General features: G+C 34.9%; 3 protein-coding genes and 1 long non-coding RNA gene across 4 annotated transcripts; 1 reads left to right on the plus strand and 3 right to left on the minus strand.

Moving 5' to 3' along the window:
• Positions 1-512: 512 nt before the first annotated feature.
• On the minus strand, positions 513-3,083 carry LOC102597387 (receptor-like protein 12). Its single transcript, XM_006363570.1, has one exon. The coding sequence runs from the start codon at positions 3,081-3,083 to the stop codon at positions 513-515; it is 2,571 nt and encodes an 856-aa protein (XP_006363632.1).
• A 1,263-nt stretch (positions 3,084-4,346) lies between these two features.
• On the minus strand, positions 4,347-7,308 carry LOC102597708 (receptor-like protein 12). The gene has a single exon (XM_006363571.2). The coding sequence runs from the start codon at positions 7,306-7,308 to the stop codon at positions 4,471-4,473; it is 2,838 nt and encodes a 945-aa protein (XP_006363633.1). The 3' UTR covers positions 4,347-4,470.
• Positions 7,309-8,842: 1,534 nt separating this feature from the next.
• LOC102594081 (pyruvate decarboxylase 1-like) lies at positions 8,843-12,659 on the minus strand. Its single transcript, XM_006363562.2, has 6 exons — positions 11,999-12,659; positions 11,740-11,903; positions 9,801-10,451; positions 9,600-9,717; positions 9,308-9,496; positions 8,843-9,229 (listed from the first exon to the last, which is right to left on the minus strand). Exons 1-6 carry the CDS (start codon positions 12,515-12,517, stop codon positions 9,059-9,061), a joined length of 1,812 nt encoding a protein of 603 aa, XP_006363624.1. The 5' UTR covers positions 12,518-12,659; the 3' UTR covers positions 8,843-9,058.
• A 1,026-nt stretch (positions 12,660-13,685) lies between these two features.
• LOC107058147 (uncharacterized) lies at positions 13,686-14,669 on the plus strand. Its single transcript, XR_001471812.1, has 2 exons — positions 13,686-13,920; positions 14,108-14,669. It is a non-coding gene; the product is annotated as an uncharacterized lncRNA (long non-coding RNA).
• Positions 14,670-14,946: the final 277 nt, after the last annotated feature.

A 14,946-nucleotide genomic window follows, 5' to 3' on the forward strand; every position in this document is an offset into this window, starting at 1 on the left:
CGGGGTAAGGGTGGGATAAAAAAATTAAAAAATTGAAGTTGAAAAATATATTTTATAAAAGCTTTAATTTTTTTTCAACAAAAAAATTGTATTGAAGTTGGAGGAAAGTTTTGGAAAATGTTTTCCTTACTTTTTGAAGGGAAGTCATTTTCCTTGAATTTGAGGAAAATGAGTTGATTTGAAAAAAAATTCCAAAACAATTAACCCAACCAAACATGAGAAAATTGGAAATTTCCTTCATACCAAACACACCTTTAAAGTTGATTCTTTGGAGTTACAAAAAATTCCTCAATAATTAGTAGAGCTTCTGAAATTTTGTAGAATACTATCTTTGATATTTGTTATACTTAAAAAGAAATGTGTAGATATTGTAGAGCCTTGCCAGATCATTATAAAAATTATTTCCTATATTCAAATTCAAACACCATATATTCACCAAGTCTAAATTTAAGTGAACAGAGTATTATGAACTCCTTCAAACAGAATGTAAAAGATCAAACATCAAAGCTATACTATAGCCTTATTTTTCTTGACCTCCTTTGGTTTTTATTCTTTCTCCTCCTTTTGGGCTGACCCAAAATTCTTAAAAGAAGTCCATCAACGAGCTCATTGTATCTTTGGCTATGCAAAAGAAGCCAGGTTACGATACCAAAAGCCATAGAAGATCCCAAGGAAAAACTTATATATTTCCCATCAATTTCATGTTCAGAATGGTTGTTAGGTTGTGACGATCCATTCACTTTGGTTTCACTGCACGTTGTATTTAAAGGAAAGTTGCACAACCCAATGTTCCCTTCAAAGGAATCTGCTGAGAATGTCTGAAATTGGTTGCCACTTGGAATCCTACCAGAAAGTTGATTAAAAGATAGGTTCAAGAAAGCAAGAAATGTGAGACTCACGAGCTCGTCTGGAATTCTCCCGCTTAAATGGTTAACTGAGAAATCTAAGGATTCAAGCTGAGTCAACTTTCCAAGAGCCTTTGGTATTCTTCCAGTCAAAGCATTGTGTGAGAAGTTAACATGGATAAGTGATTTGAGATCTCCCAATGTCTCAGGTATCTCCCCTTGAAAGTTATTGCAAGAGAAATCAATGGATGTTAAAACTACAAGAATTTTCACATATTCCAATGTTAGACCTTTAATAGTTAAAGTCACCTTGTCTTGATACAGACTATCAACATGCAAATAATGCTCCCCCGGGTCTATATTTCTGCTTTGCATCATGCCTTTCAAGTTTGAGAAGTATTGTGGTAGCATAGCACCGCTGAAATTATTGTAAGCAAGATCAATAATTTGAATACTTGACCAGGTTTGATTCGCAATAGGACACTGGAGATTCCCATGGAACTTGTTCGACCTCAAGACTAGTACATGCAAATTGGAAAAATAATTTAACATGCATGGGAATGTATCTTCAATCTTGTTGTTTCCAATGTTCAAAACCTCCAAAGGTTCACATCTTAGCAGGGATCTTGGAACTTTTCCTTCTAAGATATTGCTGCTGAGGTCTAAAGTTCTCAAACTACAATTTAGTGGAAATGTGTCTGGAATAGTGCCACTTAGTTTGTTTCTCCCAAGATTCAGTACTACAAAACGGTCAGCCTTTTGGAATAGACATGAAGGTATTTTGTTGTTAAAGGTGTTGTTTGACATATCAAGAAATTTAAGATGATCTAGATTGTATATGAAAGAGGGTATTGATCCCGTAAATTCATTATTGGCAAGTGATATGAAAGTAACACTACCTCCCCGACTTGTACGGTAATATGTATCATCCCTGTCAGGTGGTAGAAAGGGTGGATTGCCCTTGATCCTGTTGCTACTCAAATCAATGGAAAGAGGACTGGTAAACATATAGTAAGGTTTTTCTAGAGACTCCAGGAGATTGTGAGAAAGATTCAGATTTGTAACTTTCCAAACCCAATTTGGTATTCCCCCTCTAATTTTGTTGTTCGAAAGGTCTAATTCTAATAAGAATGATAGGTTTTTGAGATCAGGAAACTTTTGCAACTGGCATGAAGCCAACCTCAGGGAGTGCATCCCAGCCGGAGAGGGAAATGAGGTTGAATTACTTACAACTCTCAAGTTGTTGTAAGAAAGGTCGAGGATGTTTAGCCTAGGAAGTCGGCTAATCGCTTCAAGATTAATGGTCCCATTGAACGAGTTGGAAGAAAGTACTAGTTCTGAAAGACTTTTGAGTTGAAAGATAGACCGCGGAATGGATCCATTCAGATGATTATTACTCAAATCAAGTGTATCAAGAACAGAAGAGGATGCATTTGAAAATTCATGGATTACTCCACTTAAACGACTGTTCTGAACACTAAGAAACTGCAAGGACGGGAGGGAAAGGAGAACTGCTAATTGAGTTTGAGTGGAAGAAAATGGACCATTGTTATTAGAAAGGTCAATGTAATTGAGCTTCTTTGCCTTGTGAAAGAATGGGATCGAGCCAGTAAAACTGTTGAATGACAAGTCTAGATGAACCAGGTCTGTGAGATTTCCCATTTTTGATGGAATATCTCCACTGAAATTGCAACCTGCTAAATCAAGCCGGGTCAAATTCTGAAGGTTAGCAATTGAATCTGAAAGGGAACCGGTGAATCCCGTGTAACTAAGCACTACTTCCCTTAATGCACTCTTTTGTGAAAATTCAGGTAAAGTGCCAGTAAGGTTTACATTAAATGATAAATAAAGCTCCTGAAGAGTTTGTACCTGAATGATTTTACTAGGAAATGAACCACGCAACTTGCAGTTCCGGAGACTCAAGGTAGTCAATTTTGTAAAATTTGCTATAAATTCTGGAACTCCACTAGTGATTACTTCGTCGTCCAGATCCAGAACAAGCACATGACCTTCTTGATCACAACTTACACCTGGCCACAGGCAACAGTCTGTGTTTAGATCCCATCTACCCAGTTTGGTTGATTTAGAAGAATCGAAAGTGAGGCTTTTCTTGAGTTTAAGCAACAATGCCTTTTCATCGCCCAAACATTGGCCATACACTGGAGAAATATTAGAACTAATCAGAAACACCACTAGCACAGTAATGTAAGAAAGTTGTAGCAGGAGTGATATTTTCATAGTGAGGCAATATTATGAAGTGAAGTATTGAAATGATGATGAATTCTATATATATATACAAAATAATCTTGGCCGGCACTCGCAAAGACAAGAATTTTTTTGGAAAAGTCAAGACAGCTTCATTGTTTTGTCTAATGAGGTCTTACATCAGATGTTTTAAAATCTAAACAAAGTTGATGTTTCTGTCTTTTCTTTTACACATGAAACGACTAGACTAATTCCAATTTGGTATAATTTCGCTTTGTAGTTTTATGTTGACTTGGGTTGTGCATATGCAAGTAAACCTAATATCATTAACATAAGGTATAAATTTACACAACTTAAGCTTGTAATTGACAATGACACATTCAACTTTTACAAGAGCATAAGTTGATGCCTTGCAATGCTTTGTTGTTTCTCAAATACAATAAGATGGAAACTTTGACATTTTGGTTTTAGGACGCGCCTAGATATATAAGTAGAGTATGATTATTGAGTGACCCCAACGATAAGAGTAAGCTAGGTGAGGGGTTACAACCAAAAGAACAAATATTTAAATGTGTTTAACCCTGCCAACACTTCCTTAGACCTATATGTTTATTGTTTACCAGTTCATCAGGACTCCGTCTAAAGAACAAAACTTAATCTATGATGGTTGTCTGAAGGTGACAAATATTAATGGCTTCATTAGTCAGAATTGCATAAATTTCATCTCGCGATTAGCATCAGGTAAAATATTTTCTTAACACAAAGACTAACTAAAAAATCACCGAAACGAATAGAGATCACTAATATATAGTCATCTTAAGAATTTGCAGAAAATAAGACCAATCTTTGTTAACATGATGGACAGATTAGAATAGCTTTACTTTATCTATGTAATAGCTATATATATTTGTATAATTATGATGTTAATTGCCTCCCATAGATAGGAGTTATCCAGGGATTAATATAACAATATTTTTCAGGAACATTGCAGCTAGGAGTAGCATATCTTTTGTGGTGTAAATAGCAGATTTTTAGGCATGTAAATCCGATAAAATTGAACAGGCAACCTAACAATATATCTAATCAGTATCTCAAGGATCTCCAAGACAATGAACTTGTTCAACTGACCTAGGAGTAGCATATCTTTATTTTGATGTTTTGAGTATTGATAGTTGGAAAAACGATTGAAAATAATAGAGGAGGAAATAAGGATCTAGCAGTATTGTTTGTATAAAAGTAAAAGAGCCAAATAGTTGAAAAATGATAAACAGATCATCATGAAAATTATTCCTTGCATTAAAATTCAAACACCACTCTTTACCATACAGAAAACAAAGGAAAAACAAAGTGAACAATAGTATTATGAACTCCTTTAAACAGAATGTAAAAGATCAAACATCAAAGCTATACTTGACCACCTTCAAAGATTTTTATTCATGCGCCTTTTTTTGTGTCGATCCAACATTCTGAAAAGAAGTCTATCAAGGAGCTCATTGCATCTTTGACTATGCAAAAGCAGCCAGATTATGATGCCAAAGCCAACAGAAGATCCCAAGGAAAAACTTATATATTTCCCTTCAATTTCATGTTCAGAATGGCTGCTAAGTAATTGTGATGATCCATTCACTTTGGTTTCACTGCACGTTTTCTTTAAAGGTAAATCGCACAACCCTGTGTTCCCTTCAAAGGAATTCGCTGAGAACGTCTGAAGTTGGTTACCACTTGGAATCCTACCAGATAGTTGATTAAAAGATAGGTTCAAGAAAGCAAGAAATGTGAGACTCACGAGCTCGTCTGGAATCCTCCCACGTAAATGGTTAACTGAGAAATCTAAGGATTCAAGCTGAGTCAAATTTCCAAGGGCATTTGGTATTCTTCCGGTCAAAGCATTGTGCGAGAAGTTAAGATGGATTAGTGATTTGAGATCTCCCAATGTCTCCGGTATCTCCCCTTGAAAGTTGTTGCAAGAGAAATCAATGGAAGTTAAAACCACAAGAATTTTCACATATTCCACTGTTAAACCTTTGATAGTTAAAGTCACCTTGTCTTGATACAGATTATCAGCACTTAAGTACTGCTCCCATGGGTATGGATTGTTGCCCTGCATCATGCCTTCCCAGCTGGAGAAGTAATGCGGTAGCAGATCACCACTGAAATTATTGTAAGCAAGATCCACAATTTGAAGCCTTGACCAAGTTTGATTAGCAACAGAACACTGGAGATTCCCGTAGAACTTGTTCGACCTTATGACTAGGACATGAAAACTGTATAATTTCTTCAACATGCACGGGAATGTATCTTTGATCTTGTTGTTTCCAATGTTCAAAACTTGCAAAGGTTCACATCTTTGCAAGGAGCTTGGAACTTTTCCTTCTAACATATTCCTACTGAGATCTAAAGTTTCCAAACTGCAATTCAGCGGAAATGTATCAGGAACAATGCCACTTAGATTGTTTCTCCCTATATTCAACACTACGAGACTCATAGCCAGCATTTGGATTAGACAGGGAGGTATTTTTCCGCTTATGGAGTTATTCAACATATCAAGGAATTGAAGCTGATCTAGACTGCATATGGAAGAGGATATTGATCCCGTAAATTCATTATTGGCAATTGAAAAGTAAGTAATACTACTTTTCCAGTTTGCAAAGCGATCTGGTAGAAACGGTGGATTGCCCTTGATCCTGTTGAAACTCAAGTCAATGACAATAGAAGTAGTAGATATATAATAAGGTTTTTCCAGTGACTCAAAGAGATTGTGAGAAAGATTCAGTTTTGCAACTGTCCAAACCCAATTTGGTATTTTCCCTTCAATTTTGTTGTCTGAAAGGTCAAGGGTGGTTAGCCTAGGAAGTCCATTTACCGCTTCGATATTAATGGTCCCACTGAAGGAGTTGGAAGAAAGTGAGAGTTGTGAAAGCCTATTGAGTTTAAAGATAGACCGGGGGATCAATCCATTTAGATGGTTATTGCTCAAATAAAGTGTTTCCAGAACAGAGGAGGATGCATTTGGAAATTCATGGATTTCTCCACTTAAATGACTATTATAAAGATAAAGGTACTGCAATGAGGGGAGGGAAAGGAGAACGGCTAATTGAGTTTGAGCAGAAGAAAGTTGACCGTTGTTATTAGAAATGTCAATGTAATTGAGCTTGTTAGCCTCATGGAACAGCGGGATTGAGCCAGTAAAGTTGTTGTTTGACAAGTCTAATGAAACTAGGTTCGTTAAATTTCCCATTGTTGACGGAATAGGTCCTCTGAAATTGCAATCATATAAGTCTAGTGTAATCAAACTTCGAAGGTTAGCAATTGAATTTGGAAGCAAACCGGTGAAACTCGTCTCCCTAAGACTCAACTCCCTTAATGCATTTTTCTGTGGAAATTCAGGTAAAGTGCCGGTAAGGTTTACGTTGCCTAACAGATCAAGTTGTTGTAGAGTTGGTACCTGAAAGATTTTACTGGGAAATGAACCAAACAAATTGCACCATCTAACACTTAAAGTTGTCAATTTCGTAAAATCTGCCAAAAAATCTGGAACCATAGTGGACAAGTTATTCATATCGAGACGAATAACTGAAAGGAAAGGAAGATTTACCAGGACAGGATCAATTGGGCCTGAAATTTCACAGTATCTCATTGACAAAACTCTCAATTGAGGTAGAGATGAAGATAACGCCGAGCACCACTCACTCCCCTTCAATGAAACATTCACACCATCAAGGTAAAGTTCTCTAAGATTTGCTAGACTTCCAACGAGTGTCCCCAAATCAGGGCTCTCTAGACTTAATAAAGAGTAAGGAAAACCTACAATGTCATTATAAGTAGAAATGTCAAGAACTACTAACTTCGTCAATCTTGACAATTCCACTGGAATCTGCCCTTCGAAACCAGCTTGTGACAAATTCAGGTACGTCAAGTTTAAAAGCTTATAAATATCTGTTGGTATTGGAAGAGAACGTAGGTCGTTATAAGCCAGATTGAGCTTCTCAAGATGTTGAAGATCGAAGAGACTGCTTGAGTTGTCAACTCCGCCAGAAATGGCTTCGTTGTCCAACTCCAGCACAAGCACATGACCTTCTTCGTCACAACTTACACCCGACCACAAGCAGCAATCTATGTTTCTATTCCACCTAACTATTTTCTTTGGTATAGAAGAATCAAATGTAAGTTCATGCTTCAATTTAAGCAATGAGGCCATTTGATCCCTCAAACATTGGCCGTATACTCGAGAATTAGAACTCGTTATCAGAAACACCATCAGGATAGTGATGAAAGAAATTTGTAGGAGTGATATTTTCATAGTGATTAGCAAATTTTGTGAAGTGAACAAATTGATGAATGATTAGTAGAAACGAAATGCAGCTTTAAATAGTTGCATGGCACATGGAAAGTAAGACCAATGTACTTCACATGTTGCTAGTTACAATATGGATTCCAGCGAAACCAATTTAGTCATTAGTAAAGTCGAAGTCAATGAAGATACTTCTTTGAAGAATAAATTATGAATTGGGCAAAATCGAATACAAACCAAATCCCAAATTTTTTTTTTGGAGTTTTGATTTGGATTTGGATTTAACTTCTTTTTTAAAATCAGATTTTGGATTGGACTTCGGATTTTTTTTGGGAAATTTTAGTATCTTAGTTGGTTGATTACCTGAACTTTCACCTGTTCGTGAAGGTTTAATTCCTCACTTTGTAACCCTCTCCCCATTTTCCGAACAAAAAATTTCATATCCAATATGAATTGCCCAAACACCTACAGACAAAGGTGGGAAATTTTTCTGAGTTGTAATAAATAAATTGGAAATGGTGCTTGAAAAACAGTCAGCACGCGCTTGAATCTTTTGTCCTTGAGTTGATCATTGAAATGAATGAATGGAAGTAGTATATGCTTTTGCCTGAACCAATTAGAAATTTAGAATTTGTAAGTATTTTTTTTTTTTTTTGAGTGAATGGGTAAAAAAAAAATTAAATGTTTTCGGTTACGTATATACCTTTAAAATACACTATTAAATAGTGCAGGGATTAAAGGTCCTTTTCAAAGTTCGATATTGTTACAACAATTTCGATCAAAGTTCAGATATATTTAAGACATTTTTTCCAAATTCAAATCAAGTAAACTTGTGTTATAGACTAATTAAACAGGAACAAAGTCCAACCCAGAAGACTAATCTAATAGGTGGAAATTAAAGCGCATTTCAGTCTATATACTCATTAATATTTCTCTTTTTATCAATGTGACAATTGACCCATAACAATTTAACCAACATAATTAAATGTCTTTTCATCGTATTAATATGAAAATAATCGTAATTAATAGTATTTCTTATACAATTTTTAAATATCTAAAATTTTGATTTTGAAAATATTAAACTAATCTATTTGAATCTAACTTTAAATACCAATTAAATTAACTCTTAAATAAATTTTCTTTTCATATTATCAAATTTTTGTTTCAATATCTCAAAGTTACAATTAATTCTAATTTTTCAGCAAAATCCTCTTATGAACACTACAAAAATACTTAAATATGCATTACAATGTTACACTTAATATTTAGAAAAGTTCATTATTTTCTTATATATTCATGACACTACTTATATAGACAGTTAAACCAAACTTTTTGAGGGTCTGAAATATTGGAAACTTGAAACAATTATTTTAATGGTCTTAACCTGACTCATCCATACTTATCACCAAACAAAAAGGTGACAAAGTTTGGTAGAAGAAATCAATTTCAACAAAAACTTTGTTAAATGAAAGAGACAACATTCCCAATATTGACAATTTTATGGACAAATAACACTAGCTGAATACGTGATAAAAACATTGTTAAAATGAAAGAGACAACATTACCAAAATTGAAAATTTTATGAGCATACAACACTAGCATCATACCCTAATATTGATAGGAACTAGAAATTAAAAATGAAAGATAACATGGGAACTTGACAACTTGAGAGCAGTTGTGCGGTGATCTGAAACTTGTTATCGAACATTCAGACGTTTTACTGAGGATTTGGAGGACGACTATTAGCTGCCGAGACTCTAGAACCCCATTCAAGCAGTTCTTTGCTGGTGTCATCCTTGTGAACAATCACTTCAATGAAACACAAACTATCTTTCTTTGCTTCAGTTGCAGTTTCAATTGCTTCCACAAGCTCCTCTTCGCAACGAACCTAGTACAAAAATGCATTATTTTAGTTGAATAACTCTTTTGACTCAACTAATGGTGTAGGGATAGAGAAATTCCTCACCTTTGTTGTCCAACATTTTCCTTGCCCGTTGTGGATTGCATCGACTAGTCCAGTGTAATTCCAGTTCTTGATCACATTGTAAGGTCCGTCGTGAATCTCAACTTCAATTGTGTAACCACCATTGTTTATCAAGAAGATGATAGTCCTCTGACCACATCTCAGCATTGTTGAAATATCCTGAGCAGTCACCTACAACAAGTATTTGCCATACAGAATGATGAGAACGCGTTGGAATGAATAAACACAACGAACTCATTGTGTTGAATTCAGTTCATAACACAAATCATTTTACCTGAAAACTACCATCACCAATGAAAGCAATCACCCTCTTTTCTTTTGCTGCTTGTGCGTAACCAAGCGTTGCCCCAACAGACCAACCAATAGATCCATACTGCATTTGGAACTCGTACCTGAAAGAAAGCCAAAGGATATCAAATGTCATTATGATGAACACGGAAGCAAACGTCATTTCACATTGTTATTCGGAGCTTACCCACATCCCTTGGGCAGTTTAAGTTTCTGGCAATTGAACCATGAATCCCCTGTCTCAGCAATCACAACCGTGTCACCGGACAACATCCTCTGAATGTGCTCAAAGAGAACATTAATCCTCAATGCCTCTTTAGGCTCACACTTAAGAGGATGTCCCTCTGGAACATAAATCCTTCGATAATTCTTGTAAGCAGTCGGGTTGTGCTTTAGCCTCAAGCCCAATGCAGCAAGGAAATCCTTCATTAGAATACAACCAAATGTAGGTCCATTACCAACAGTCACACAATCCGGCTGTACATTGATGGTTTTCTCTCTTTTAAGAAGCAGAGAATACCCAACAGAGCTATAGTCATTAAAAATAGGTCCAGCAAACAAGTAAGCATCAGCTGATTCCACAATTTCAGCACAAAAGGCCGTACTCACTGCACCCCAATAAGTTCCAATGAAATGAGGATGGTGCTCCGGAACCATCCCCTTAGCTGATGGCATCACTGCAACAGCATATCCACTTGCATCCGCTAATTTAACAAACGCATCGCACGCCTTTGCAAAGCGCATTTTTGGCCCTCCCACAATGACTGGTTTCACAGCTTTGTTTAAAAACTCTGCAGCTGCCTCCACTGCTGCTTCCAAACCCATCTTATTACTCAATCTAATACCAAAAAATAAACCATACAAAGTAAATACCTTGTTAACATTAATGGAAAAACAGAACCAACACCAATGAAGATGCTCATATGTCACAACTCATATAGTACCTTTTGTAACATATAAATCAAATCAAATTACGCATAATACATAGATATGCCCTTTAAATTACTTTAAAAATTGAACAAATAAACACATGTGACATGTTTACTACGTGTATTATGACACATAAACACCATAGAGAACACAAAAGACCTAACCCATCGGTGGCCCCTTAAAATTGGCACGAAGTTTCACTTAGACACCTTAATTTTTTTTTCTTCTTCTTCTTTCCAATTTCAGCCTCCATTCCTGCAAACATAAATATCCAACAATGGCGAAGAGAAATAGTTACAGTAAAATGATGAATCTGTGTTAGAAAATTTAGGAATAGACCCATTTCAACATTTAAATATTAAATTATTCAAGAGATTCTTTTTTGAAAGAAATTAATTTTTACATAGGAGTAAATTTATTTTTTTGTGAAGTCTTAACCTGCTAATTAGGGTAAAAAAGAAACAAAAAGATATTTGAAGAAGAAAATAATAAAAAAGGAACAGTGTGTTGGTTGGTGTGAGCCCAAATGTTATTGGAAAAAAGGAATATCGGTATTTGGAGAAGAAAATCAGAGAAAATGGGTGCCCAGATGTTTCTGCAAATGAATAGATATTTGGAGAAGACAATGGTGGGGTGGGGTGGGGAATGGGGGACGGGGTAGAAGTGTTTGGAGAAGATGTCGGGGTGAAATCGGGGTGCTGGGGTCATGGGGGATTTATTGGTTTAAATTTTTATTTTTTTTAAATGATTGGGCAAAAATCCATGTCATTGATTCATTGGTTACTTTTTATTTCTATTCAAAAATAATTATTTAAGAATTGTTTGTGATGCAAATGACACATATCGTCGTTTAATTTATCACTTTACACGTCATTCGCGAGTGTAACACACACCTTATATATTTTTGTTGATTGGTAAAAAAGTGTCAAAATGACACATCAAGACTTTACATGAGGTGTCTAAAATGAACATCTTAACTGTCTAGTTAAGGTGTCTAAGTGAAACTTTGTGCCAATTTTAAGGGGCCACCGATGGTTAGGCCAACACAATGACAAATATGACTATGCTAAGTTGTTTATGTATTATGTCATTAAGTTAACATCTTAACCTTTCTGCGGAATCAAATATTGTCATACAAAAAAGAAAACAGACCATATTATAAGCGATTAAAGCGAAAAAATCTCAAAATTACATACCTTGGAGCGATGAAAAATGGAACAGGTTCACGGTTAAAAGTAGGATGTGGAATCCCCGGCAAGTTACAGCTTATACTTATATAAACCGGCTTACTCTCTTTCAACGAGGTAGCAATCGCAGTATCAATCATTTCATGTGCATCCTCTAAGTTATTCACCACAGCCTGAAAACATGAAAAAGGAATTACTATCAATACAAAACATGTATAGTATCAAATATGTTCAATCCAGACCGAATTCATTCAATACTAAAATCTACCTGATAGCAAGTGACAGTTTGAAAGCAACGTTGTTCTTGAGTAAAATCAGGCAACCCAATAGTATGATGAAGGATTCTGTTAGTTCCATAATCATTTGAATTAGGGCCACCGACAATACAAATCAATGGAAGATTCTCACTGTAAGCACCAGCAATAGCATTAAGAACACTAAGTCCACCAACAGTGAAAGTCACAACACAAGCCCCAACACCATGGGCTCTAGCATATCCATCAGCAGCATATCCAGCATTAAGCTCATTACAACACCCAATAAAATTAAGCCCAGGTTCATCAATTAAGTGATCCAGTAATGTCAGGTTGAAATCACCAGGAACACCGAAAACATCGGTGACCCCGACTTGGACTAAACGGCGTGCTAAGTGACGACCCAGTGTGGATTCCGGCGAGTTGAACGGAACGGCTGGATTGTGAATGGTTACGGCGTTAACCGTCGGTAAACAGCCCACGTCGGTGTGCTGTGGCTTACACGTGTCAATTGCTCCGTTCTTCACGTCCATGATGAATTTGAGTGTTTTTTTTTTCCAGAAAAATGTAAATGATTATATTATGAGTAGTAAGTACTACTTTTGAGTAATTTTTTTGGTTTCATAAGAAGGAAAAAATGTTAAGTAGAAAAACAGGTGGAGGTGGTTTAAGAGAAGAAACAGTGGGGTATATATAGTTGTATACACTTGTGCCCAAAGTGATGCATGGATATCTTCTTGCCATGCCATGCCATGCCATGTATACACTTTGGGCACCAAGTATATCACCCATGTTATTGTTCCTCTTTACTTGTCTATTATACAAAAAAAATAAATATAAAATAATATATATATATATATATATATATATTATTTTATATTTATTTTTTTTGTATAATAGACAAGTAAAGAGGAACAATAACAAATCATGTGCAAAATTTCACATAGTTAAATCTGAAAATGATAAAGTGTACATAAACTATATCTCAATATTATAAAGATAGAGAAATTATTTTTGAAAGATATTCGACTTAAATAACACACGACAAAATAATTTGAATAATTCAAATTATTTTAAACTACCAAAGCTAGTGGGGCCATTTTTAAAAAAAAAATATTAGCTATTAATCCAATTTAAGAATTTGCACATGTTTTTCGTGTTAGGATAATTCCGTAGATATTCGATTGTGTGGTCTGTAACAAATATATTTTTGGAACGACATAAACGATTATTATTTGTTTAACCAATTTTTATTTTTATTTTAGATTTTAATTTTTTTAGATAATTTATAATTATAATTTATAACGGGTTGCTCAGTAAAGTGTATAAGAACAATGTTAAATAGAATATTAATATTATTCGAATTGTTTAGTAATATTGATATTAGTTATGCTAACATTAATTATGTTGAAATTCTTTGGCTTAAGTCATCGATAGCCACTTAAAGTTATCCGCAAATTTCACTTAGACACCTCATCTTAGGCTTGTTCCAATTGAACACCTGCGCTAATAAAAAAATCTACCTATCGAACACTTTATAGACAATCAGCTGAAATAAGAGAGTGTGTGTTATACACTCGCGAATGACGTGGCATAGTAACTAATCAAACGAAGACACGTGGTATTGGGCCTAGAATAACTAATAAAAAATAAATTATAAAGAAAAATTATATTTTTTAGAAAGAAAAAAAAAAAGAAAACCATCCTTGCCTTTTTCCTCTTTCGTCAGAACCTTCCCCCAAAACACCATACGCTGCCATTCTTTAATCTTACTCTTATCCTCAAACATCAATTTAGATTTATTGATATTCTTTCTTCTTCTTGTGTTGTGAGTTTTTTAGAGTTTGAATACATCAACAATTTCAAAGAATAATTTAAAATTCATATTATTCTTGCTGGAAAAAATGGAGTTTCGCCGGAAATAATGAACACTAAAGTAAGAAGACGATCGATCATTGATTGCTCGTTATTTTAATTTTTTTTGTGTCTTTATGTAATGACATTTGCTTAACATCCCATGTCAACGGAAAGGAATCTCCACTTCATCTTCTTCCCTTTTTTTGTATTTCTTTTGTTTTAAGATTTATATCTAATTTATGTTTGGGTTTGATTTGACAAAATAGATGAACAAGGGATAAATACGTTTGGTGGCAGCAGCGATGACATTTTTTCCGACGAAAAACTTAAGGTGGCAGATTTGAATGTGTGGTTTGGTTGTTTGAAAGGCTAAGGCCGTTTGACGATGGTAGACTTGTGGATGGTAACAACCGATTTGGTGGAAAAAATAATTGTGAGTGGTGATGGCTACAAATTGCAATGGAAAAATGGTGATAGGAGCTTTCTGTCAAAGAAGAAGATATAAAATCTTTTCTTTTTTTGCTAACAAATTATCCTTTTCACGCTCCTCTCTGTGTGTATTACACACACTTTGCCATGTCAGCAAAAAGGGTTTAATAGGTACAAATTTCTTACTGTGTAGGTGTTCAATAGGTAGAAGTTTTAGTTGAGGTGTTCAAGGGAAATACGAGGACAACTTTAAGTGGCTATCAATGACTTAAACCAAATTCTTTTGTATGCATCCTTTGGTTTGGTGTACTAAAAATGGCATGCATTGTATAATTTTTTTTTAAAAAAAACATTATTTTCTAGGGATCAATGAAATTCTCATGATTAAGCGAGTTTCAATTACTCTCTCTGTCTCATTTAGTTGATTGTTTTCCTTTTTTACATGCATATTAAAAATCATAAATGAGAAGATAATTTTACTGATTCACTCCTTAAAAAACTTCTTGGAAATTTTACAAACAAATGTGAACACTTTAAAAAAGAATTAATTGCAAGGGTAATATACTTCCTCCGTTCCTTTTTAGTTGTCATACTGCGCATTTCGGGGGTCAATTTGACTAATTTTCAAATCTAAATTGAATTACATTTATTCGATATCTTAAAATAAACTTATAGA

Source organism: Solanum tuberosum, unplaced genomic scaffold (genome assembly GCF_000226075.1).
Source record: "Solanum tuberosum cultivar DM 1-3 516 R44 unplaced genomic scaffold, SolTub_3.0 scf00446, whole genome shotgun sequence".
In the NCBI taxonomy this organism is placed as follows: Eukaryota; Viridiplantae; Streptophyta; class Magnoliopsida; order Solanales; family Solanaceae; genus Solanum; species Solanum tuberosum.